The 24,343-nt window shown below is 35.3% G+C and overlaps 1 protein-coding gene across 1 annotated transcript in view; it reads right to left on the bottom strand.

Annotated features, from left to right (window-relative positions):
* Positions 1-1,036: 1,036 nt before the first annotated feature.
* The window catches only part of LOC121429158 (putative methyltransferase DDB_G0268948), a 38,462-nt gene continuing 15,155 nt past the window's right edge, over positions 1,037-24,343 (bottom strand). Inside the window, exons 2-6 of the mRNA XM_041626092.1 lie at positions 10,430-10,590; positions 9,521-9,749; positions 8,102-8,199; positions 3,226-3,354; positions 1,037-2,114 (exon numbers count right to left, since the gene is read on the bottom strand). Coding sequence (XP_041482026.1) covers positions 2,015-2,114; positions 3,226-3,354; positions 8,102-8,199; positions 9,521-9,749; positions 10,430-10,590 — 717 coding nt within the window. The 3' untranslated portion in view covers positions 1,037-2,014. The remainder of the gene's footprint in view (positions 2,115-3,225; positions 3,355-8,101; positions 8,200-9,520; positions 9,750-10,429; positions 10,591-24,343) is intronic.

The following is a 24,343-nucleotide window of genomic DNA, read 5'->3' as shown; positions in this document are numbered from 1 at the left end:
AACGATGTCAAATGGCTCAACTTGCCCCATATATGGGGTAAGTTGTGCCACCGTCTGGGGGTAAGTTGAGCCACAAAAACTATGTACAAAATGAATGAGGGAGAACCAGCATGTCAATTTTTTTTTAAAGTCATTTCACTTGCTAATTCTCTATAATACTAACATCCTTTAAAAGGAAAAGAGCAGTCATGTAAATTTGCTCCTTTCAGCCTGCATTTCAATAGATTTTTATGGTTTGTTTGTTTTTTAAGATACATTACCATAAGAATTATCATGGCTCAACTTGCCCCATGCTGTTTGGCTCAACTTACCCCAGTCCGAACTTAGTGCGATAATTTTGTATCCACACATTTATTATGCATCTATCATATAAAAGACTATGACAAGAATGAAGATCCATACCTGGACTAACAATGTTGTTATCATGTCTTTACTATATTTAAAGGCGTGTGTGTGAATAAAGTACTTATCTATTTCACACTCTTTTTAACTTTTTTGGCTGAAATTCATACTTTTCCCTCTAAAAAACTGCTTTTTGTTTCAAAGTGGAAAACAATGTGGTGGGGTTACGGGTTACGCTATGGGTCATCAATACATGACACCACCACAATGTCTGACTCATTCATTATTGGCCTGGGGCTAGTGGCTCAACTTGCCCCTATGCTCAACTTACCCCGCCTTCCCCTATACATATTCAACCTTTCTTTAAGTAATGGCGTCATGCCTGACAATATGAAAATATCAAAGATAATACCAGTGCACAGTGCACTTTGTCTAAAGTTATATGGAAAGGGTGATCTATACAACTTATTAAATTTTTTGAATAAATATAATATAATTTCTGATTTTCAATTTGGATTTCGCAAAAAACAGTAAATATCATGCCACTCTCTCATTTATTGACAATATCACAAAAGCTATTGACAACTTTGAACATACAATAGGTGTTTTTCTGGACCTCTCCAAGGCCTTTGACACTATAAATCATGAAATACCTCTCTACAAACTTGAAAATTACGGAGTTTTTGGGAAGGCCTTGGAGTGGTTCAGAAACTACCTCGTAAATCGTAAACAATTCGTGAGCATAAATGAACAAAATCCTTCACTACAAAATGTTAACTGGGTGTTCCCCAAGGCAGCCTCCCAGGCCCTCTTTCATTTATAATCTATATAGATGACATCCAGAACTCCTCTGAAATATCTTATGTCCTTTTTGCAGATTATTCAAATGTACTCTACTCTCATCCTAGCCGCGATATTTAAATCAATGTACTGAACACTGAACTGGATAAATTGGTACATTGGATTAGGGCTAAAAAATTGTCAATTAATGTACAAAAAACGAAATGCATGCTTTTTAGCAATTCTTTATAACAATTGCCATTTAACATTAAATTGGACAATATAGACATTAAAGTTGTTACTACAACAAAATTTTTAGGTCTCATAATAGACAACAAATTATCTTGGAAAACACACATTGACTTTATATGTCGTACAATATCACAAAATATTGGTTTTATCAACAAAGATATTTTTTTTCTTCCAACTTCCTCCCTAAAAATGCTTTATTCAACATTAATTTTACCATATTTAAATTACGGAGCAATTCCCCAAATATGGGGGAAATACACACTCAACCTACCTAGATAGAATATTGCTTTTACAAAAGAAGGCATTGCGTGTTTTCCACATGTGCTGGAGATCTCACACAGATGAGTTGCTTTTTAACAATAACATTCTAAAAAAAAATTCAATTCAATTCAATTCAATTTTATTCATTTCACTTCCATCAAACAAAAACAAATTGTAAAACATATATAGAAACATAAGTTAATCAGTTAAACAATAATATATATCAGTTAAACAATAATATGTTACCACCCATATTTAATTCTTCATTTAACAAAAACAAATCTCTTCACAAATATCCCACAATTAATAAAAGTGCTGTTGGATGGCCTCGACGGCTGAAATTTAGAGCTTGCAATTATTTTCAAATTAAGATGTTTAATTAATGTTTATCAGGTTTTCTCGCGAGTCTTACAAAGGCAGGCATTTTAGACTTCACCATGGTGACATCGGGTTCTTCGGCGCCAAGAATGGACATAATGCTGTAAAGAGAGAGAGAGAGATCTGCTGAGGGATGTTTCACAAAGAGCTAAGTATGACTTAAGAGTCACTCTTAAAGTTCAAGTCCACCTGAGAAAAATGTTGATTTGAATCAATAGAGAAAAACTTTAGACAAGCACAATGGTAAAAATTCCATCAAAATCGGATGTAAAATAAGAATGTTATGACATTTCAAAGTTTCGCTTATTTTTAACGAAATACTTATATGAACGAGTCAGTTACATCTAAATGAGAGAGTTGATGATGTCACTCACTATTTCTTTGTTTTTTATTGTTTGAATTATACAATATTTCATTTTTTACGAATTTGACGATTAGGACCTCCTTGCCTGAAGCACAAAATGTTAAAATAATTGAATTCCACGTGTTCAGGAAGGAATGAAATTTCATTTCACATGACAATGACGAGAAAATAAAAATATTTCATATAATAAAATACAAAATAAATAGTGAGTGAGTGATGCCATCAGTTCCTCATTTGCATACCGATCGAGATGTGCATATAACTGTTTTTGTGAAATACAGCGAAACTTGAAAATGCCATAACTTTCTTATTTTACATCCGATTTTGATGAAATTTTCAGTGTTATGCTTGTTGAATTTTTCTCTTTTTATTCAAATCAAGTTTTTGTTGGGGTGGACTTGTCCTTTAAATGCCTAGATGGATGCGGTATAAAAGACATCACCGCATTGGACAGATAATGCCGAGAGCCTAGAGGACGCACCCTACTGCGTATTAACCGATCAGATTTAGTTCGCGTTTCATATCGTGAAGGCGTCAGCATGAAGGTGCGACTCTAGAATTATTATAGGTCATACCTAAATCTTTGTGAAACACACCCGATCATTATGTTATCAAACTCATGTGAATAAAAAATATTGCTCCTGCAAGGCCGAGCGTTACAGGTACTCATAAGGGATTGTTTAAGATATTCGTTTATTCATTTTTACCTTAGGCCCTACGTTTTTCCTCACACAAAAAATTACTTTCACAATGATATTGAAATGACACATTTCGTTTTGCCTCCATCCCCTCCATAAAAAAAATACTTAAGTGCAGCTCCCGCACTTCTGCCGGATTTGCCCGCTCACCTCTGTTTAAAGTCAGTAAAATATGAAGTTCCTGGGTTGTCCTTTATGAATTCAACAGCAACGGCATAAGTTTTAGTAAACTCAATATAATCCGTAATCGAGATATCATATTGCAATTCTACGTTAACGCTGAAAGATAAAGCATAAGAAATAAACAGTAACATTGTTGCTGTTGATAGAATAAAGATATTAAACAAAAATGTTAAATAGACTGTTGAAGTTGATCGACAATAACCCACTAAGTTAAATTTTAACGAATATAATGTAAGAGCTTTAAAGAATAATGATGAAATAAGGTGATTTGGGGAGTTCACTCTAACTTGAGATGTGCACTTTGTGTAATATTGGTGAATTGTCTACGCAAGTAGTCCGTAAAACGTGGTGCCAAACAGTCAGATCGCAGGACTGGTCCCTGTGCTATTGAGCAAATAGGCCAGATTAATCCAAATCATCCCATAGCTGAATCCTCCTCCCTGCAAAATCTCGAGATTCATGAGATTTTATTTCTCGTAGAATTTACCTACGTTAACCACAAGTCAAATTAAATATCAATGCACCATGAGATATATTATCTATTAATTTTGTATACAATATTTTGATAAAGAAGAGAATTTCTGGCCTGAAAATGTGCCTAAAAACTGAATTTTCTTCCTCTGTTTTCTTTTGCAAATTGTGCAAAAACTTTTCTCTTCAGCCTCAATGATATCTATATCACCATAAAACTTTTAGGGCTGTGGGCTGAGCATAAGATATGCAAAGTGCGATCATCCCAGGAGGCGGTTCACTGCCAGTAGACACTATAACAGACCAAGGTGCTGGTAACTCCTTGAACAGATGAGTCAGTATTATCATGATTATGTACGGCCAAAAGTACCCGGAACAAATTGGAATGGTTTTTCAACACTTTTTGGTACTATTTGAGCCCAGGAATTACATACTAAACATTTACCAAAATCCCCGTCTGCAGGTCTGGGAAAGTGGTTATTTTTAAGATGGCGTCCAATATTGCAGCCATTCACTGAAAATGGATACAACTCACTCATTATCCACCCTAGAATCCTATTTCGGTTCATATTCCATGGCCTGAAGGTTAAAATGATTTGTTGATACAGCCTATGAGTGAGTGAATATAGGCTGCCGTAGGCTAAAAATCCACAATTCATCTATTACTTAATTAAGTGGCTTTATATTGGTTTCTATTCAAGTTACAAGGACAGTCATTGGTCTAATGGGTCCAAAATTTCAAGATGGCTTCAAAAATGGAGTTTAAAATGGTTTTTATACACTTAAAATGGGCAAAGCTCACTTGAAATCCACATGGGAGTTATGATCTGGGTGTCTAGACCGTGGTTTCAGTGGTCAAAATACATTGGGACAAGTTACAAGGACTGTCAGTGGTCCAATATGTTTTTTTAATGGAGTCTAAAATCGCTGTTGCTACTTAAAAAGCCCCGACATAGTTTGCTCAATATCCAGGAATATGATTTTTGTGTCTGTATCATGGTTACATGGGTCAAATGATACATTGGGACAAGTAATAAGGATAGTCAGTGGTCTGGTATGTCCAAAAATCCACGATGGCTTCAAAAATTGATTGCAAAATGGCTGCTAAAACTTAAAGCGGACATAGTTCATTTCCTATCGGCCTGGGAGATGCGATTACGGTGTCTATAAATGGTTTCAAGGGTCAATTAATTTCTTATCTCTATGTTTCCCATTTTATGTTCATGCTGCCATGTCTTGCCATTCAACATTTATTGAACCTTTTACATACATTACAAACTGCAGTTAAAGGATAAGTCCACCCCAGAAAAATGTTGATTTGAATAAATAGAGAAAAATCAAGCAAGCATTATGTTGAAAATTTTATAAAAATCGGAAGTAAAATACGAAAGTTATGACATTTTAAAGTTTCGCTTACTTTTCACAAAACAGTGATATGCACAACTCAGTGACATGCAGTGACATGCAGTGACATGCGATGATGTCCCTCACTCACTATTTCTTTTGTTTTTTATTGTTTGAAATATACAATATTTCATTTTTACAGATATGATGATATGGACCAACTTGATTGAACCATTTAGTATTTAACAATGTTCATTCCACATGTTTAGGGAGGAATTAATTGTTGTTGCACTCGACAACAGGGAGAAAATTCTAATATTTTATATTTCATATAATAAAATACAAAATAAATAGTGAGTGATGTCATCAGTCTTTTCATTTGCATACCGACAAGGATGTGAATATGTATTCTTTGTGAAATTAAGCAAATTTTTTAGATGTCATAACTGTCTTATTTTACATCCGATTTTTATAAAATTTTCGGTGTTATGCTTGTTGGATTTTTCTCTTTTTTTATTCGAATCAACTTTTTATTGGGGTGGAATTGTCCTTTAAATCTAAGGTTATCTATTATGTATTATTATTGACACAACTTGAGATATATTGTCAGTCAAATTTGTATTTTTTCATCGCACATGCCCTAATGATGTGTTTTTTATTATGCATACATCTATGTTCCTTTGTTCCATTTTGAATACTGAATAAAGTGTTGAAGAAAAAAATAGGATACGTTACAAGGACATTCAGTGGTCTGGTTTAACAAAAAATCCAAGATGGCTTCCAAAATTGATTCTAAATTGGCTGCTGATATTTAAAAAGTACACATCAGCCTGGGAGATGTGATAACCACAAAGACAGTCAGGTGTCAAATACAGTGGCGTACCGTGAGTCACGGCATTGGGGGCACCAGCAAATATTTTGAGTCACCTTTAGTGAGCGCGCGTAGCGCACTTAGTTGCTAGGTTTGCTGATCTAACAGAGACATTTTAAGGACAGTGTCATTAAACGAATATGTATGTCACTGATGACATAATGCGAGCGCGAAGTGCGAGCTGAAAATTGTTTACATTCAGACCTAAAAAGGGACATTATAAGCAAATTTTGTAATCATGATATGACCTGTCTCGCTAAACAATGCGAGCGCGAAGCGCGAGCTGAAATTTTTGTATATATTGACCCCAAACGGACATTTTAAGGGCTATATTTTAGGAATCTATTAAGAGTAGACATATCTCACCATAGTATTGTAATGCTAGTGCCAAGCGCTTGCTGTTTTTTTTAATTATATGCATCCAAACACATAAAGCACTTGTAGTAATTGTAATCATGATTAGCCTGCGCATCTCATTAATCAAATATTGCGAGCGCGAAGCGAGAGCCGAAAATTTAGGAAATTCAGACCTGAAGAGGGACATTCATAAGGTTTGTTTGTAGGAATTCACGAAGACCATACATATTTCACTAACCAAATGAAGCGAGCGCGAAGCGCGAGCTGAATTTTTTTTACAAATTGACCCCAAACATGAATATTTTAAGGATTATTTTTTAAAAGAATCCATTATGAGTGCACATATCTCACCATAGTCATCAAATGCGAGTGCCAAGCGCATGCTGATTTAGTTAGAATTACAAATAGAGACATACTTTTTGTAGTCATGATTATCATACGCATCTCACTAGTCAAATATTGCGAGCGCGAAGCGCGAGCTGAAAAATTTTGAAATTCACACCTGAAGAGGGGCATTCTAAGGCTTGTTTGTAGGAATTCATGTAGACCATGCGTATTTCCTAATCAAACGATGCGAGCGCAAGCTAATTTTTTATATTCAGATCAGGAAAAGGGACATTTTAAGGACTGATATTAGGAATTCATGAAGAGCAGACATATCTCATTAATCCACTATTGCGAACGTAAGCACGGACGGGAAGTGTTTTACATTAAGACCTTAAAATTATATGCCACTACATAAAACAATAATTCGAAGTGCGAGGAAATATATTTGGTGTATATTGACTTGAAAACGGAAGGTTTTAGTACAACAGGATTATATATCTCGTTAAACAGACAATGCGAGCATCAGGAACAATGAAGACAAAGGCCCTGAGCAAATGTTTCATAAAGTTATGATATTTTTTATATGTTCATGTAATATAACATATAATTATAATGTAATATAACATAATTAACAATAATTTCTTCATTCCCACTACGTTTCTCTCACTTTCTCCCTCTTTTTCTCTTTTCCCCCGGTTTTTTCCTTTTTTTTGGCCAGCCGATGGGGGGGGGGGACACGTGCCTCCATGCCCCCCGTAGTTACGCCACTGGTCAAATATGTTGAAAAATCCAAGATGGCTTTAAAAAATGGGGTCTAATAAATCGTCACTCATTTCATGAAGTGGCACAAGTGCGCGCGGATACAAAAACTCATGTTTCGAGTAAAACGCAATTGAATGTTTAAAATTTTTGAAACCATCTATTTGGTTAGTTGCCTATAACTACATAAACACAATTAATTTCATATGAAACGAAAGTGGGGAACTTCCGCCTTTCAACCTAACCCAAATTTAAAAAAAGAAGGTGAAATATTAAGGCTGTGATGATAGAAAATATGGTGTCAAGAAGCCCGTAGCTCGCACTGTTTAAATATGGCTCATGATATCGATATTAGTACACATTCAGAAATAAAGCTAATAAGAAGTAACTGTGACGACTACCCCGGAAGCTGGATCCGCCCCTGCTGTGGTTACAACCAGTATGTGTCGCAGCGTCGCAATAGAGAGTTTTAGCTCCGTGACCCACGACGAATTCAAGGACATAGCAAATGTATTAAAAATTACCGTCACGTGACAGCTGGGAGGTAGTAGTTTAGGGCTTGATCATCGCACATTCATGAAGACATGCATCCGTTTACGCTGAAATACCGCAAAAACTTTATTATTCCTTGTCCGATTTTGATGAAAATGTTCAGTGTTTTCTCTGATTACGTTTCATCTGTTCAAATAACACTATATTAAGCCCTTTAATTACCATTTTTGGTCATCAAACGGCACTTGTAAAGTGCTGTATCCATCTTTTGTATGTTGATACTGGATCGGTGAGTAGTCCTTCAAGTGTACATTGTTCTCCTGTACAGAATATAGGTAAAAACCGAATACTAAGACTGTAATTTTTCATAAATTATAATCACTTCACACCACGTGCATCCAGATGGGAGAGAGGAACCCTGGGAACCATGCCCCCCCCAGAAAAAAAGATAAATCGCAACCAAGAAAAAAAAGAGTAAAGCAAATAATAGGAAGAAATAAATATTGTAATTTCCAGAACATTATGTCAATGTATTTCAAAATTTTATTTTTCTATTACATAGGTCATCTTTTTTTTTATTTGACTCCTTTGAAAATTTTGGTTTATTACCGTATTGTGTTCTTTTTTTTACACTTGAAATGAAAGTTCTATTGCGGCTGATGTGCAATATGATCAATAACAAATAATATTGAATATAAGGAATTTATGACCACATAGAATCTTAAATGAAAATGAAACCCTTGAAACAGGAAAGCTTGTGCAAAAAACAGAAAAATCAAAGAAACAGATAAATAAAAGTTTGAGAAAAATGGAATGAATGATAAGAAAGTAATGAGTATTTGAAGTTTAGATCATTATTGTAATGTAGATCCTCCTATTGGCAATACGACAAAGATGTGTGCTGTCACACGTGAACACCTTTCCCATTACTTTTCTATATATTTCACTTTAATTCCTCTTTTATCACATATATCAGTAGATCATGTATTCTTTCTATATAGGAGGGCATGTAATACACATTTTCAAAGAATACATTATGGATAAAGAGTTTGTATCACCCTAAAAAAGAGCAAAAATTATATATTTTTTTTGTAGTCCAACAAAGGGAAAGTTGACATGTGACATCACAAATATTTGTTGCATTGCCAGTAGGAGGACCTCCATAGCATTAGTGATCACAATATTCAAATGCTAATAACACAAACGTACAATGTGAAATTTAGAATGTTAAATTCAAACTAACCAGTTCGAAAGTTATGATTTGTTTTCGGGGAGAGGGGGACTTTGGAAAAAAATCATTGTGCTGTCTTTAATTCATACAAGCAATTTATAGATTAAAAAAAAGTAAAATAAAATACCTGATCGCACCCTGATTCATATCATCTGTTCCATCATTTTTGTGCAAGTTCTTAGTACCAAACCATAGAAAAATTGACCGGCTGGCTATAGCTTACATTCCACTTTCCCGGCTGTTTAATTTCGGCCCTAACCGCTGCCCATATAAATTTACCCGAAAGTTAAGCGCAAATTACACGGCCTTTGGTAACAAGCCCACATTGTCCAGCTTTATATAATTATTTGTTTTACTTTTAATCTTTAATGAACTTACACTGCAATAACAAAATTGTGCAACAAACTTACGTAGTCGAAATATGACTCAATACAGTCATCCAGTTTCTTCCTTATCGCTTCATTTGGATGGTCGATGTAAAGATGGTGAAATCCTAAGACAGCAAGGCATCCGTTAGGTTTAAGGACGCGATCAACCTCCTTGGGAAATATTGACCAGTCAAAGTAATGGCTTGCACTGGCCGATGTAATAAGATCCAATGAGGAGTCGGCAACAGGTAAATCTTCTGCTTTGCCAACACTTAAAAAGAAATATGACAGTTTTGCCTTTGTCATTCGATGAGACTATTTTGTATATACTTTCTGTTTCTGTTTGTGGTAACTCCCGTAGGAACTCGGCGGGACAGCATTTTGCTGGTAAACGCCAAGCTGGTATATAACCAATTACCTATGAATAGTGGCTGACGTTAAAGACGACAGATATCACTCTCGGGCCTTTTTTCAAGGTGGAGACAATGGCAGAGTTGGGGTTCGAACTCACAACCATGCGATTATGAGTCCAATGCTCTAACCACTGGACCACACGACCCGCTTTCCCAGTCCCCAACCAAGCGTGTCAACGAGCGTACTAGGTGGTAACTCCAATTCATCCCAAACAGGATTTTTCTGTTTCATTAATAATTGTTTCGATGAATTGAGAATTACCGTGTTGATAACTATCAGCAGGCAAGCGTGATTATGATTAAAGTTACCGGAAATACTGGTATAAATATATAAAAATAATACAGCAAAAATATTCTAGCTATTGAAGGGCCAGTTGCACAAAAAACATGTCAGATGCAAGTTGATTTTCAACCAATCAGATGGGCGCATTTAAGAATTTTTCTCTGCAACACACTCCTTTCAAGAATGATGCAGATTATTCATACATACCTATCTTAGACCCCCGACAAAATAATAAGGACCAAAATATATATTTACCTGAAAGACACATTCTGGGGATTTTGAGCTGCCTTTGCAACACCTATCTGCGCAGGACTAATGTCAACACCCAATACATCATTGAAGTAAGGCGACAAGGACCGTGTTAATTGGCCAGACCCACAGCCGATATCAAGGGCAGTCTCAAATGGCTTCTTCCTCTGTGAAAAGATCAAAATTAACACTCTTCTTGTCTTTCAAAATGTTATGAATCATTATAGCCAGAGGTATAATCGTGAAAATGGTCGGTAGAACAGTTGTGCTCAAAAGTTAGTGAACCCACCACGAAATATACTTTTTTCATGCTGAGTGTTGAATGTAGACAAGGTGAATTATCGGATGGTCTAATACCACTTGGTCTACTTATCAATCAGTTCGTCCAACTTCACATTGTCTGAAACCATTCCGTCTACAACCTGTTCGTCTAATATCCAATTCGTCTAATTCCCAAGTTAGTCTAATACCCAGCAGTTGGGCTAAAACCTTTTAGTCCAATTACCAGGTTGTCTAACATCATTTGGTCTAATTTCCACTTCGGCTAATTTCTACTTAGTCTAATTTTCATTTAGTCTAATGCCGAATTGGTTAATTAGCCAAACACGGGTCTATCGTCCGGTTGGGCTAATCGTCAATTGGTCTAGTTTTCATTTCGGCTAATTGTCATATGGTTAATGGCCATTTGGTCTAATTTCCACTTGGTCTAATTTCCATTTAGTTTAATGCCAAATTGGTTAATTAGCCAAACACGGGTCTATCAACCGGTTGGGCTAATCGTCAATTGGTCTAGTTTTCATTTCGGCTAATTGTCATATGGTCTAATGATCGTTTGGTCTAATTCACACTTGGTATAATGTCCATTTTGGATTAAAGAAATTATTTATTATGATTCATTTAATTTAACATTATAATAAATGCAGCATGCATCAACATGTTAATTATATGTCGCCAGGATCCGTAGGGGTAGAGCGAGGTAGGGCTATTGGTGGGCGCAAACCCTCTCCGTGAAGGACTACCGATTGCGAGATGGTCGCTCATAGTCCCTCGTGAGCCCGGCTCGTGAGTTATTCTACTCAAATTGAATTCTTATAATTAGGCCCATATCGATTATAATTATCTATGATGCTGAAAATTATATCAAACTCATAATCATTACATCGATTCTAAATATTGAATTAACAATAAGTTGGGGATCTTGTAGCTTATAATGGTCGAATGGTGGGGTTGGAGTCATCAGAACAACATTATTATGAAGAAAGGAACGAACATATAATGTAATTGGTGTGGATACGTATCTGGTAAACATGTTTATTCCTCTTTTATGATCATTGTTATGCAGTATTACGGAGGTGCCGGGTAAAAATGGCAGAGGTCAAAATGGCAGAGGTAATAATGGCAAAGGTCAAAATGGCAGAGATCAAAATGGCAGAGGTAAAAATGGCAGAGGTAATAATGGCAAAGGTAAAAATGGCAGAGGTAAAAATGGCAGAGGTAATAATGGCAGAGGAATAAAAATGGCAGAGGTAAAAATGGCAGAGGTAAAAATGGCAGAGGCAAAATATCAGAGGTAAAGATCATAACAATACATGCTAGATCAGCAAGGAAAATATAGAGCCTTTCCAGTTAAAGATAAATAAAATGACTTTTTACAGAATCTAATATAATGACCACCCAAGTGTCTGTTTGTATGAATGAAAAATATGTGCCAAAGGATTCTGGGAGAAATTGTGTAATTGCTGAGAAATAAGCAAAATAAGCGCGGATTCGGTCACTTCCGTCGGGTCTTTATTCCAGCAATAATAATACACTGTCATGCAAGCGATGTGTATTTCTTGCGACGGTACATGTTGCAACTGAACTTCATCACAAAGGTTTTATCTCCCAATTTCTTTCAAGTTGACATACAAACAATACAAACTGTCACCTGCTTGCTGATCAGGTGAGAATAAAGTGAGAATATTATTTGTAGGCCTAGAATCTATGTCAACATCAGTGAAATCGGGAGATAAAACCTTCATGATGAATCTTTGAGGTTACCTTTTCTTGATAATTAGGTCAATCCAATGACATACCTACCAAGTTTCATTAAAACATCCTTTATATTTAATCCTGTATTTTAACAGATTCAGCTACCTGCCACTCAATGCTCCAAGGCCAAGCTGTGCCAGTGCTCTGTTGCACACAGTTCAGTGCATGGTTAGTATTTTGACGTAAGACATAATATTTATATTGAATGATTGATGCCGCAGTAAATCTAAATTCCAACATGTGATGAAGTTGTTTGGTTGAGTCTGATAATCAACTCAGTGCTAAGTTCCAAAACCCCAAATTAAAAATTTCTTAATAGATTTGCTATTAACCCTTTTATTTAAGGTCAAATTTGATCAGATTTTCTTCGGAACATTGGCCACACTGGCATTTTCTTTCTTTGCTACACACATTCAACAAAATTAATGTCTCTAAAATTCATTTACAAATATAAATGAACTATATTTAGTAATATGTTCGCCAATTCATATGTTTAACTTCATTTCTGTGTGATTAACAAAATACTAATGTAGTGTGATCGTAATAAACAAGCATTGGTAAAACGATTTTACAGACATGTGTTGCCAATTTAATGATTTCAGTGCTTAATTTCCTTCTTTTAATTCCTGATGCTAAATGCCAAGTGATATTGAGCTTATTGTGTGCAGACATTTTAGCTCCTTCTGATGCATCCAATATATATTTTCTAAGGCTCTGAATCGTAAGTTATTGAGTCAAAGCACAAAATGTGGGCAGTTTTCACAAAGAGGTTAACCCTATTCTGACTTGGCTTTTTGAAAACAAGTGTTGACTGGGGGTTTGCTGGGGGGGGGGGGGGGAAGGTCTACATCTAATGTTTCTGCCCAGTTTCATTAACACTTCCTTTGTATTTAATCCTATATTTTAAGAGATTGGGCTACCTGCTACTCAACCATGTCAACGCTGCAAAATCAAAGTGTGCCAGTGCTCTGTTGTACACAGTTCAGTGCATGGTTAGTTCTTTGACGTAAAATGTAATATTTATATTGAATGATTGATGCCGCAGTAAATCTAAATTCCAACATAATATTATGATGAAGTTGTTTGGTTGAGTCAGATAATCAACTCAGTGCTAAGTTCCAAAACCCAAAATTAAAATTGTCTTAAATAGATTTGCTATTAACCCTTTTATTTAAAGGCAAATTTCATTCTTCTGCAAATTGGCAACACTGGCATTTTTACTTTTTTTGCTACACATATTTTGTTTGACATGTATTCTACAAAACTCTGTTGTACATAATTATGTAGATGTTTATTAAACCTGTAGATATGAATATAACAGTGTAAAAATGGTTTATCGCTTCAACAGCCAATACCGTGTATCTATAACAGACATACAGGGACCTTTTTTATGCATTATAACATGCCATCTCAAATATTATGATCTTTTCATTTGTATACTGTTGTAGCATATCTTGCCTTTAATTAACATGATTATATTTTATACATTGTGTGTTATATTTTTATGAAAAAAGACATAATCATGATAATCTAACATACACGTATCAATATTGTTATTTATTTGAATGAAATTAAATATTGTATTCTAATCAGTGAAGATGCCCATATAACTTTTAAAGACACAATAATTCCATAAGATATACATTTACAGTGTACTTTCTAAGATTTTTTTATTATTTCAATGCATAACTATTTGATCCACCAGTAAAAAAAAGATATCAAAAACCTCTTAAAAAAAAATTTAAAAAGCCCATTTAAGCCATACAAATCTTATCTTTTTATCACAATTAACATCTAAAACCTTTTCTCTCTCTCTCTCTGTCTCGCTCTTTTGTATTCTTTAATTTCTCTATCTCTCTCTTCATCTCTCTCTGATTTTTCCACTGTCTCTCACATTCATTTTCCCAACTGTCTCTCTCTCTTTCCCCACTCTCTGTCTCTCTCATTCATTTTTCCCACTGTCTGTCTATCTCTCTCTCATTCATTTTCCCCGTGTGGGTCTCTTTCATTTTCCCCTCTGTCTCTCATTTTTCCCATTCTCTGTCTCTCATTTTCCTCACTGTCTGTCTGACTCATTTTTCCCACCGCTGTTTCTGTCTCACTCATTTTATCACCCCCCCCCTTTCTCTCACTATCACTTCTTTTCGACATCCTGCTATACTTATATATGATTGAGCAACCTTTAATTTAAAAAGTACAAACAACCGCAGTCTAATGTACATTGTAAGGTACATGTGCAATGTACTTACATATCTATTTCTGACCCAATACATGTAATCATAACATTTCTATATCACAATAATTGCCTCTTGACTGCTTACTGAATACACCGTGTTCTAATACATTTTTCCATTTTATAGTTAGATTTGGATTTCACTCTATAATGATTATTGCAGTTTTTCCTCCAGTTCAACCCAAGATCCTATCTATATTGAAAGAGAAGTCTGCTATGAATCGGTTTTCTAAATATATTTCATCAATAAACTGCTTGGCTTTCAGTGTGAATAGGCAGTCTAGCTGTACATACAAGAATGTCACCCCCTCCCCCACACATACACAAACTTTGATAAAGAAAAATGACTCCTACCCCCTGTGCTGCCACGGGTAATTGCTGCTGGTTCTTTATAGTTTATTATATTTTAGTTTTACACGTGCTCGTTCTCTGTTGCATTCATTGCATTCTTTTTTACACATCCTTTTTTCGTACGTTGTTTTGTTTTTAAGTGTGTTTTTTGCATCTTATTAGTTTTTCTACATCATTCTTTTCTCATTTTTCATTCTAAGACCACTCCCCCTGTTCCTGCTTTCCCCCTTTCTCCCTCCCCCTCTCTTCCTCGTAATTGTCTGTGACTTGTTAAGTGTTGCGATCATCATCTTGTTTGTCAATTTCTTGTGTGCCTGTCATTCACTACCGTTGTTTCTGTTACCGCTGCATATTTCTTTCCCCTGTCTTCATCTTTCACTACTCCTCTATCAACGAGAGCACGAACAATGTCTCATTGGATTTCAATACTGGCAATTATTCTTTTCTACAGGTTTTAATTCCTAGCTCTCAATGGCCAGAGTGGACAACAATTTCGCTTTTAACACTCTAACAGATGACGAACTATTTGATTTGTTTAGATCTCCCCCCACTAACGTAACCCTCACAAGTTCTTCAGGTACATATGAAAATTTCATTGCTGATGCCATTAGTTCATCGGCTGAAGAGCTGCAGTTTGACTTTGATCACAATGACCCGGCACATACTTCCTTTGTAAATAGTAAATACGTAACCGTTTCCCAATTTAATGATATTGTTAAGAATTTTTTACTCCAATACATTCTCCCTACTTCATTTGAATATAAGGAGCTTGAGCAAGCACTTCGATGAGTTACAATTGATATTGAATAGCCCATCACCCAAACCTTTGTCTGTTATGGGTCTTACAGAGACGTAGCTATCGCAGGACACCAACCTTCCATTTTCCTTAAATAACTATAACTTCATTATTAAACAAAAACAGACAGGGCAGGACAGGTGGAGGCGTTGCTCTATACATTCATAATAGTTTTCGTTACTCTGTCCACGAAAATATTTCAATTGTCAATGACTTTATTGAATCTCTTTATATAGAAATTGAAGTCACCGGCGCCAGGAATATCATTGCAGGTGTCGTTTATCGACCTCCCAATTCTAATGCTAATGAATTTATTTCACATTTGTCGGAATTGTTGCGATGCCCTATTTTTACCAATAAAGACTGTTTATTATGGGAGATTTCAATATAAATATACTAAAAACTACAAACAATAATATTGCGCACGAACTTGAAACTTTTTTAGCGGCCTCATTCCTACCACTTGTCTCCAAACCAACTCGTGTCGCAAATTTATCTGCTACACTCATTGACAATATTTTCTCTAATACCATCCCCATCCTGATTCATTTATAATCTTGTCCGATATATCTGATCATTATCCAATCATGACATCTTACAAAATATCACAATCAAACATTCGGCAAGGTGTCGGTTCCTTAAGGCGTATTATTTATTTAAGTGCTAGTCTTGAAAATATCGACTGGTCCTGTGTTTATGATATAGAAGACATCAACTCTTGTTATGATAAATTCTGTGATTTGCTTTCAGGCCAACTTGACATTCACCTTCCAAAACAGAGAAACAATAAGATGAATTACAAAAAGTCCCCTAGATTACCATGGATATCAAAATCCATACTTCGGTCAATAAATCGGAAAAATAACCTGTATTATAAATATAAATCAAAAGGAACACAAAAAAGAGCAAAACAAACATCCTATAAAAACACTTTAACTAAAATTATTCGTATTGAAAAGAAAAAATACTTTGAAAATAAGCTACAATTACATAAACATGATATGCGAAACACCTGGAAAATTCTCAAGCAAGCTATGAATATCTCAGAAAATAAAGACATTATAACAGAAATTAGATCTAACGATGAGATCATTCAACAGCCTGTTACCATTGCTAATATATTTAATGACCATTTTTCATCGATCGGATATAACCTCGCTAAGAATATAGCGCCCTCCAACAAACATTTTGCCAAATTTCTTGCCCCACCCAATCCGAACTCAATATTTTTATGCCCTACTTACCCTCATGAAATTACTGATACTGTCTCAAACCTCGATAATAAAAGAAGTTCTGGCTATGATGACATCAATAATCTAATACTTAAAACTATCATTCCATATATTGCAGAACCACTTGCTTACATCTTCAATATGTCTCTAATATTTTTTCATGGACAAGTCCCCAATTCCATGAAAATTGCTAAAGTTATTCAAATTTTTAAGAAAGGCGATAAATCTAACATTAACAATTATCGGCCAATATCCCTCTTACCGTGTTTTGGTAAAATTTTGAAAAAAATAATATATAACAGAACAATCAAATTTTGTTGTGATAATAACATTTTCTCTAATTTCCAATTTGGTTTTAGAGAAAAGCATAGTACAGTTCATGCATTATTATCTTTTGTTGAAAAAGTTACTCATGCAGTCGATCAGTCTTCCCATATGGTTGGTATTTTCCTGGACTTCCCCAAGGCCTTCGATACAATAAACCACAACATTCTACTTCATAAACTTTCGCATTATGGTATTCGTGGGAAGGCCTTGGATTGGTTCAGGAACTACCTTTCCAACAGAAAACAATTTGTTTATTTCAATGATCACCCCTCATGTGCAATATTAGCTGTGGTGTGCCGCAAGGAAGTATCCTGGGACCACTCCTCTTTATTTTGTATATAAATGACTTTAGCAGAGCATCCAGTATTCTATCTTTCATTATATTTGCGGATGACACAAATTTATTTTTTTTCCCACAAGAATCCGCTTACCCTTGCTGAAATAATAAATTATGAATTAACTAAGGTTTTGAGTTGGATTAGAGCTAACAAATTATCAATCTTCAAAAAACCAAATACATGGTATTCAGTAATACTATAGATTCGTTGCCTCTTGATGTATGCATTGAAGATATTCATCTGGAAAGTGTCTCGTCAATCAAATTCCTGGGAGTCCATGTAGATAACAAACTCTCCTGGAAATATCACATTGACAATATTTGCAAAACCATCTCTCGTAACATATAGGCATCATAAATAGGTTAAAAACATTTATTCCTTTTACCTCAGAGAATAATGACGGCGATATGGCCATTCTACAGGTTCACTCAAGCGGACGCGCGCACAAAAGAATATGACGTAATATCATTAGCATAACAATGAAGAGTTGAATAGGGGGAAATTAGCATAACGATGGAAGAGTAGTCTGGAAAGATAACCATTGAATAGGAATGATTACCATAACAATGGTGAATACGAAGAGATAGGATGGCCATTGAATAGGGATAATTAGTATAACAGTAGCGAGTGCGGAAAGATCGGATGGCCATTGAATAGAGGATCATTTAAATAACAAATAAGCGCAGTGACGTAGTAGTGTTACGTATCGGTTGGAAGCGACGCGCAGTTTCTTTGGCAACGAATCAACAAACAAAAAATTGAATGGAAGGATTAAAAGAATGCAAATGTTACAGAACAGATTTTGGGTAATATAATAGCAATGAAAAATATCAAAGTTTGACTTACCCTTTCAATATTTCCATTAGAGCGTGTAGATCGTCCAAATTTACATTGTCATAATATCAAAAACCTATGTCCATATATTACAGCGAAAGTAATTTACATATTTACAAGTAATATGAGTAGAATTCATCTACTTCATCTATTGGCAAGGCCTTATTTATGGGTCCTTTATAAAGTACCTTCCAAGCCGTATATACCCTCTTTTGATCCATCGGGGATGTTCGTAAATTGAAAAGGCGGTGGCTGGAATCCCCGTCTTTTCAGTGATGCAGTAGATGAAGGTTTCGATCAATGCCTTATTGTTGCACACACTCGCTGGAGAACACCTTTCCTCCATCCTTTTGTCCAATCTTCTATCACCTCGAAAGGCAGGCCATGCCTATATAATAGTTCGTATTTCTCTTGGTCAGACATCGTTGCGTATAGTGATTGGAGATGATACACCCCGGTATCGCTACGCAACGATTCTCGATTGACTCTATCCCCGGAACGCAATCTTTTTCATATCTGTCCAACAGGTCTCCGTGGTCTCCCCAAATCACGTCCTTTGCTACCCCTTGAATTGTCATCGCTTCCATTGATTTTTTTGCCTTTCATTTTTGGCACGTTCTACAGTTCTTCATAATCTTCTCCATTTCTTATGTATTATAGACACAATAAAGGTAGGATAATAAATCCAACAGTTGTAGAATGCCTTGTAGGAAGAATATCCTGGTAGCCTAAGGGTAGCACTGTTAACAGGCGAGGTTGCCTCGAATTTGCGGGAAGTAAATTCTATATCTGGAGATTCAGCCATTTTCTATTTTATTGATATATGAATAAAAAAACTAATCAAAATGAATCTAAAAAAACTATCACAGATTGAAAGTTTCCCTCTTCGCTTTAAGCGGTTATTTTGCTAAATGGTAAAAAGTGAACTCATATTATATGAGTTCACTTTCTACCATTTAGCAAAAGGTTTATAATAAACCTAGTCGAATAAAACTTTTGATTTTTCAATCTATTTCAATCGGTATTTTGTTAAATGAAAGCAAAGAATACAAGAACTATTCACTGCATCTTCTTTTCTATCTATATTATAATAGATGAAAGAATTCGCACTATTCAAGATGTCATGGTCGAAAACAACCTTTGATTTTCTAACAAAGCGAGAAATGCAAGAACTAATCTTTGTATCTTCGCTCCAATCGGTTATTTTGCTAAATGGTAGAAAGCAAACTACTTAGCGAAGTCTTGGTCGAAAAAACTTTTGATTTTTCGAACAAAGCGAAGAATGTAAGAAACTAATCTTTGCGTCTTCGCTCCAATCGGTTACTTCATGCTTCCATAGTTTTCATTTTGACCAGCATACACGTCTCTCTTTATTGGCTTTCTGACTCACACAAATTGTATTACATATATGGCACTAGCTTCAGGTCAACTCCATTCAGCCACATGGTGATAACATAGAACACTGTACAATACATGTTATTATTATTCATTTTTATTCCATTTTAATTCCAGACATATACACAAAGCAGATTTTGATACAAAGGTAAAAGTGATCTAAGTACGTATTGTGTAGACAAAATAATTGTTAACTGTTATATCTTCGCTGTAACACAATCCATGTAGATCTATGGCTGGTATGAATATTGACGATGGAAATAATAGAGTTCAATTTGTCATTTATGTTGACGGCGTTTTCAAGTTCTTGGCTTATTTTGTTGACAAGGTGGTGCTGTGCCTTTAGTTGTAGACTCCATCCTCACTCTCTTTTTCTTCATCATCGTCGTCATCGTCACCTCCATCTTGGAACTGGAATAAACCATCAAATTGCGGACCATGCCTGGCTAGGACTCTTTGTACGGCTTTCTGGAATTCCATGCCATTTTCTAGTCTTTCATTGAGATCAGAAACGATCTCGTGATTGATGTCAGCTTCTCCTAGGCTAACGTTCTGCTGCAAGAACTTGGAGTAAAGATCGAAAAAAGATGCGTTTGACGGCCCACGGTAGTTTCACGTGTGCTTTTTCTTTAGCGTCTTTTTCTTCCATTCCCTCTGAAATATATATTTTGATATTTTTCGTCTCTTAGGTCCTTGGTGGCTGTCATGGCCTGCACTTGGTAAGCAAGGTTGTCTTCAATTTCATCCATGTTATCTGTCTCTGACATTGACGATTCATCCTCTCCATCGTTTTCTGAATCACTAGATTCTTCAACTCCCTGCGTTTGAGAGGGTGGTTCGGAGTAATCATCCTCACTTGTTCCTTCTTCAATCGTACCTTCTTCAGCGTATAGGAAGATTTAATTTTGCCTTCATCTTCTGTATCAGGGTGAGCTTTTTGTTCATGCCCCTGCATATCAAACTTCCCACTATAGGTCCTATTGCATTGGGAACATGCGTAACGCCGGTTGGACATATCAGGAGGGTTCATGTTGACTCGATGCTGCTTAGATCAGAACTGAAGCAAAGTGATATCAATCGTATCCTTATAATATAAATGAAGTTAACATCCATAAACGAATCCGTAATGGAATCCGTAGATCCGTTAAACGAATCCGTAATTCCATTCAACGATTCCGTAAAAAAATCCGCTAAACGAATCCGTAGATCCGTAAAAGAATCCGTAATTCCGTTAAACGATTCCGTAAATCCACTAAACGAATCCCAAGATCCGTAAAAGGATTCGAACTTCTTTGAATCATATTGATAGAATTGACAAAGTTAAATCTGTTTTAAATCAAGGAACAACCAATGACTTTGATATTGGAGTACATATTTTATTACTACCAATAGTTTAAAGAGTTATACAGACCTCGTGTAGGAATTTATGACAATACTGATTATTCTCAATATTTGGGAGCTTACTAAGGATTTATGACGTCTTTACTTCTCAGATTACGCAATGCATTCTTGGATGGTGCAACGTCGAATTGATTTTGTACATGCTATATCGTGTTATGCACGAATGATCAAGCATGCATCGGCTTCATGAGCGTGGAAAATCATATCACTTCCCCTACTTCATTGAGAGTATACAAAGTCAAGATTTAATGCTCAAAATCAACTTTGTTCGTATACGACGTTATCTGTTTGGAATATTCAATGACACACTTTAATACCCTACCATGTAATATTCAGCGTTGTGCAATATCGTTGCCCACGACCGATCGAGTGGGCATAATATTGACGTCATGCTTGAGGGAATACCCAATAATGTTTATCAGGGCCCCGTCTTAGAAATAGTTACGATTGAGCCAATCAATCGTATCTCTCTATGGAAATCCATCCACCATATTTTTTTCTATAGGAAATTTACACAAGTATATCAAATTTTCAAGAAAACAAGGAATGCAAGCATAGACATCATAGTTAGAAAATATTTTGAACAAACATGCATGACGAAAACATCCCATTAGAAACAGCACACCAGATTTTCACACTGTTACTGAAGATTTAATCCTCTAATCCTAAGACTCTTGACCTTAATACAATTACCACTAATACAACTCTTCTATTGTGTTTCTGGTAATACTATAATCCCCTCCAAGTAGTGTACTAAGACAGACAGTTATATGCAAATTAACTTGTGATGGGGGGGGGGCTGTGCATACAATCATTCCCTGTGTGTTATCAATAAGTTTTCCTAATTGGTGAAATAAAATGAACTACATAATGTATACCTTCTATTTATCATCATTATCAACCAATAGAGCTATTTACACGATTGACCCCTGATAGTTTACCTCTCCCCCCCCCTTCTATATTTAGTTCATATATTTTATATTTTAAATGGATTCTCCATTTTATATCTTCAAGAAGAATATATTTTCCTTAAATGCTTTATACAGTGAATGTGATGATAACAAACATCTGGATATAAGCAAAATTCTTTTAGTTTCATATTTAACAGTAAACATGCATTGTGTGTATTCATCAGGGGCCACGGAAGTGGGGGCGGGGGGACTTTTTTTCCAAAACCTTGTACAAAAACGTAAAAAATGATCATAGGATTGTAGATTTTTTTTTGCATGCCCCCCCCCCCCACTTTGAAACCGTTCATAATAATAAGTTATAGTATTTATGAGGCCTGGTATGAGGCACATTGACTTTGCTTATTCAATGGTGCAATAATTATATATGCAAGTACAGTTATACTTCACATTTATTATTCATACATGTAGTTATAATAAACTGTGGTCCTATACTAAAATAAATGTAAATGTACACAAAACTAACTGAAATGACATTTAGCACCCCTCACCCTTCCAGTTCAGAAGTGAAGGTCATAAAATAAAATTATTCACCAGAGATGTGTATAATACTTTGATCAACAAGGACGAATAGATACAAAGCTTGCCGTTTCTAGAGGGCATTTAGAGCACAAGGAATCATAGCTGCAAATTCAGATTTTTAACTTGAGTGAAAGGTTTGCACAACAGACTACACTTTTAGACCCCTGTTATAATTTACCATCTTAAAGGACAAGTCCAATACAACAAAATAGTTGATCTGAATAAAAAGAGAAAAATCCAACTCGCATTGAAATTAGATGTAAAATAAGAAAGTTATAACAAAACAAAACACTTGGGCCTACGTGCACATCCTGCATAGTCAGTCAGTCGGCAAGCCCTGAAAAAGTAGCTTATTTCATCCAAGTGATATTCATGACTATAGGGTTTTTGAATAGTTAATGAGCTTGGTGCGAACCAAAGCAAATTAGAGGACTGATGACATTATCCAGTCACTATTTCTTTGTATTGCGTTGTATGAAATACAAAAGATTCGAAATATTCTCCCAATTGTTATGTTAACCAAAATTTCATATTCTTCTTACTTAACATCCAATTTTATTGAAATTTTCATGGTTACACTTGTTTGATTTGATTTTTTTTTATTGAAATCATCAGTTTTTTCTGGGGTAGGCATGAACTTTAAGCCAGTTGAATAGAAACCAGTTTTAAAGTTAAAGGACAAGTCCATCTCAACAAAAGTTGATTTGAATAAAAAGAGAAAAATCTAACAAGCACAACACTGAAAATTTCATCAGAATTGGATGTAAAATAGGAAAGTTATGACATTTTAAAGTTTCGTTTCGATTTTACAAAATAGTTATATGAACATCCCGGTCATTATGCAAATGAGGGAACTGATGATATCACTCACTCACTATTTCTTTTGTATTTTGTTATATAAAATATTCTAGTTTTCTTCTCATTGATCTGTGAAACAAAGTGTTTTTTGCCTTGAACATGTTGAATTACCATTGTTAAACATTGTATGATTAAGTAAAGTTGGTCCTTATTGTCAATCTGTAAAAATTGAAATATTGTATAATTCATACAATAAAAAAACAAAAGAAAAAGTGAGTGAGGGACATCATCGATTTTCTCATTTGCCTGTGTTGTAAAAAAAAACTGTTTTGTAAAAAATAAGCGAAACTTTAAAATGTCATAACTTTCTTACTTTTCATCCGATTCGGATGAAATTCGTAGCATTATGCTTATCTGATTTTTCTCTTTTGATTAAAATCCCGGGGGAGGGGGGGGGGCACTCAGTATATAATGCGGTGGGTATGTGCCGCGGAGGGGACCCCCATTTTACACTCAAATTTCCGTTCTAAGGCATAGCATTTTTGTCTTTTTGAAAAAAAACAAAGAAATCCGATCCAAAGCATATTGGTTTGTTCTTATCGTAAAAAAAAAAAGAAGAAAGAAGTCCGCTCCAAAGCTTCGCATATTTTCCCTTCGCATTCCGTTCCGGTCGCATTTATCTGCTACAATGAGC

Source organism: Lytechinus variegatus, chromosome 15 (assembly GCF_018143015.1).
Source record: "Lytechinus variegatus isolate NC3 chromosome 15, Lvar_3.0, whole genome shotgun sequence".
Taxonomy (NCBI): Eukaryota; Metazoa; Echinodermata; class Echinoidea; order Temnopleuroida; family Toxopneustidae; genus Lytechinus; species Lytechinus variegatus.
The sequence above is the reverse complement of the archived record's forward strand: the minus strand, read 5'-3'. Positions and strand labels throughout refer to the sequence as shown.